The sequence below is a fragment of the Lolium perenne genome, chromosome 1, assembly GCF_019359855.2.
Source record: "Lolium perenne isolate Kyuss_39 chromosome 1, Kyuss_2.0, whole genome shotgun sequence".
NCBI lineage: Eukaryota > Viridiplantae > Streptophyta > Magnoliopsida > Poales > Poaceae > Lolium > Lolium perenne.
In genome coordinates this window covers 33,308,859-33,311,403 of record NC_067244.2, presented here as the reverse complement: position 1 = coordinate 33,311,403, position 2,545 = coordinate 33,308,859, and the positions used below count along the sequence as shown (strand labels likewise).

The 2,545-nt window shown below is 39.7% G+C and overlaps 1 protein-coding gene across 1 annotated transcript; it reads right to left on the bottom strand.

Annotated features, from left to right (window-relative positions):
- Positions 1 to 570: 570 nt before the first annotated feature.
- On the bottom strand, positions 571 to 1,966 carry LOC127345912 (uncharacterized). The gene is made up of 3 exons (XM_051372437.2): positions 1,823 to 1,966; positions 1,388 to 1,422; positions 571 to 1,004 (listed from the first exon to the last, which is right to left on the bottom strand). The coding sequence occupies exons 1-3, from the start codon at positions 1,896 to 1,898 to the stop codon at positions 861 to 863; spliced, it is 255 nt and encodes an 84-aa protein (XP_051228397.1). The 5' UTR covers positions 1,899 to 1,966; the 3' UTR covers positions 571 to 860.
- Between the last annotated feature and the right edge of the window lie 579 nt (positions 1,967 to 2,545).

Below are 2,545 nucleotides of genomic sequence, written 5' to 3'. Positions count from 1 at the left end.
AGGTATAGCCTTAATTGGTTATGTCTAGCAATGTTCTTGTTGAAGGCATTGTTTTGAGAGTGAGAACTTTCTTCAGTGTGAAAATCTAAGATTTATGATCAGGCGACGACAACGTTTATGCACCGTTTCCTTATTGGAGGGGTCTGTTATGGAGAAGCTGATCTTCTGATGTTGTCTTGATGGTGTCAGTGTTGTTGTTTCAAGTTTTCGATCTCTTTAGGGGGGCTTTTCTTTTTTGTAATTCTTTTTTGTTTTTTTGGTTGTGTGCATCCTTTATGCTATTAGCGCATGATGTTGCTGCAGAGGTTGAGTGTAATTGATATTTCCGCGATATTAATATATGCTATTTGTCAGAAAAACTATCAGAACATTTTGTAGATACATGTACCAGCGAATGACACCATTGAGCATTTTCAGAGCATAAGCAATTATGCAGGTTGAAGCTTCATTTCTATGTCTGTCCCTAGGGAAGCATAAAGCATAAGCTTCGTTTCTAGCAGCATTCAATGAACTTACAAAAACACTACATTTATTCCGGCGACTGAATCATAACATGAACTGATCAGGATAGAAATACAACACAATATTGTTTCTGCTAGAGTTTCAGTCTTACAATACACGATTTCTTAGGACAGTTTATTAGTATCGCGGCATGGGCGCAGTGCGCCGCCGCGCCATGCCTTCCTAGTATATGTTAACTTACCACCAGTGTAGGGCCTATAGTATGTATGATACACATGTGCTAGAGGAACACACATACCATTACTCACCAATTATAATAACTGACTATGAATATATATTGTTGAATAGCTTAACAATGTAGTTGTGCGCAGGAGCAAATTAGCGATCATGTCGATCGATCAGTGGGGTATGGGCTTGAAGCGAGGCCTGGAAAACGCTGGAGCCGGGTCGTAGCGACCGTAGTCGTTTGTCTTGACCATGAGGTTCCTTGGATGGTTGCCTGTAACTTTTGTCCCCTCTTTGGATGCAGCGTTGTAATGGTCCTGAAATATTTGGGATGTGAACAATAAAAGAAAATATTTTGTAAAGAAAGTTTCATGCAGTCCTGCTATGGATAAATTTGACGAGAAGCATTTCTCCAGATGAAATTGAGAGAAAAACACAATTTATGAACTGGCTATAGGGTCTTCCTAATGCAATATATATACTCCCTCCGTTGCATTAAAACACGTGTGAGATTTGTCTAAATTTAGATATATCTAGACACTAAATATTATTATGATACATTCGAATTTTAACAAACTTCCGACATGTTTCATAGAATGGAGAGAGTATTATATTACTACTATTTGTAATTCAGACATATATAATTACTAGCCCTCAAGAGCCAAGACCGCTGCTCTTGTGCAGGAGTAGATTCTCATACCTTTTGTGTCTTTTCTCCCGCCAACTCCCTCCCTCCTAGAAAGACAACAACAGAAGATTAAAGCTTCAAAGGAAACAGTTAAGTTTCTGTAGAAACTAGATGCACTTGAACGGCCTTGATACACCTGCTGCTCGTACAGTTAGGTGTTATGCTTACAATAGTCGGGATAGTAACTAAACACATTCAATCTTCCTTTTAATCTAAACCTACAGAAGATAAATTATTGTTCTTTTTTTACGGAAACAGCAGGACGCTGCTGGGTATTTTTTTACTAGTTTTGGTTTGTATAGTACATATGTACAAGAGAATTGTACATGAAAAAGTAAAGACAGAACTACAAACTTACAGAAAACTATCTACCCAAGATGAAAAGGAGACAAGCTATTGTTCTAAAAACTCAAAAAGAAAACAACAAGTGAAACAGAGGATACCAACCTGCAGCAGAAACCGAAAAGACGATGAACACAAGTAGCACAACAACTGAAACTCTATCAACTTTCTTGAAGCTCATCTTCTTGTTTCTCTCAGTCTATCTGAACCCAGGTTCTCCAACATTGGTGCCTCCAACTGAACAGCACATACGGTTTATATAGATAGCATTGTAGGTGCGTCCAAAATTCTCTATACAATAACGGAAAGCGAAGGTGGATAACGAGCGCTTTGTGCCCATGGTTTGTGAGTGTGCTTGCAGAAGTGCGTGATAGTGCGCACTGCTGATAATCTATCTCTCAAGGCGAACAAAAGGAACATATTAGGCGTTAGTGGAACCATTGATTGCTTTGCTCGTTTGACCACTTGGTTCGGAGCGCACCATGCCACCATATGTGAAGGTGTTCGCTCTCCATAAATAAACTGCTCCGTGGTTTCCGAGTCAGTCTGCAGAATTTGTGAGACGTCGACTCACTGCGGTTCGAAGCAACCTCATCAATCTTTAGGTGCATGACCAGCCATGAGTGGATCCAAAATTTATTTGTCGCCGAGCCGAGCCGGATCCCATAAAAGGATCAAGTCGCCGAGCCGCCATTGTCATCGTCTCCAATGGAATTTGGACTGGCTCCGAACTTTAATTTTTTCTTCTGTAATGCGAAACATGCCCCAACATCTACATTAATAGATGCACACGGCCTTTTTATTTATTACAATGTTTTTTTTATATTC

Coding starts and splice junctions, on each gene's coding strand:
- LOC127345912 (XM_051372437.2), bottom strand. CDS start 1,898: ATGAGCTTCAAGAAAGTTGATAGAGTTTCAGTTGTTGTGCTACTTGTG. Junction 1,423..1,822: donor CTTTTCGGTTTCTGCTGCAG/GTTGGTATCCTC, acceptor TTGTCTTTCTAG/GAGGGAGGGAGTTGGCGGGA. Junction 1,005..1,387: donor CGGGAGAAAAGACACAAAAG/GTATGAGAATCT, acceptor CAAATATTTCAG/GACCATTACAACGCTGCATC.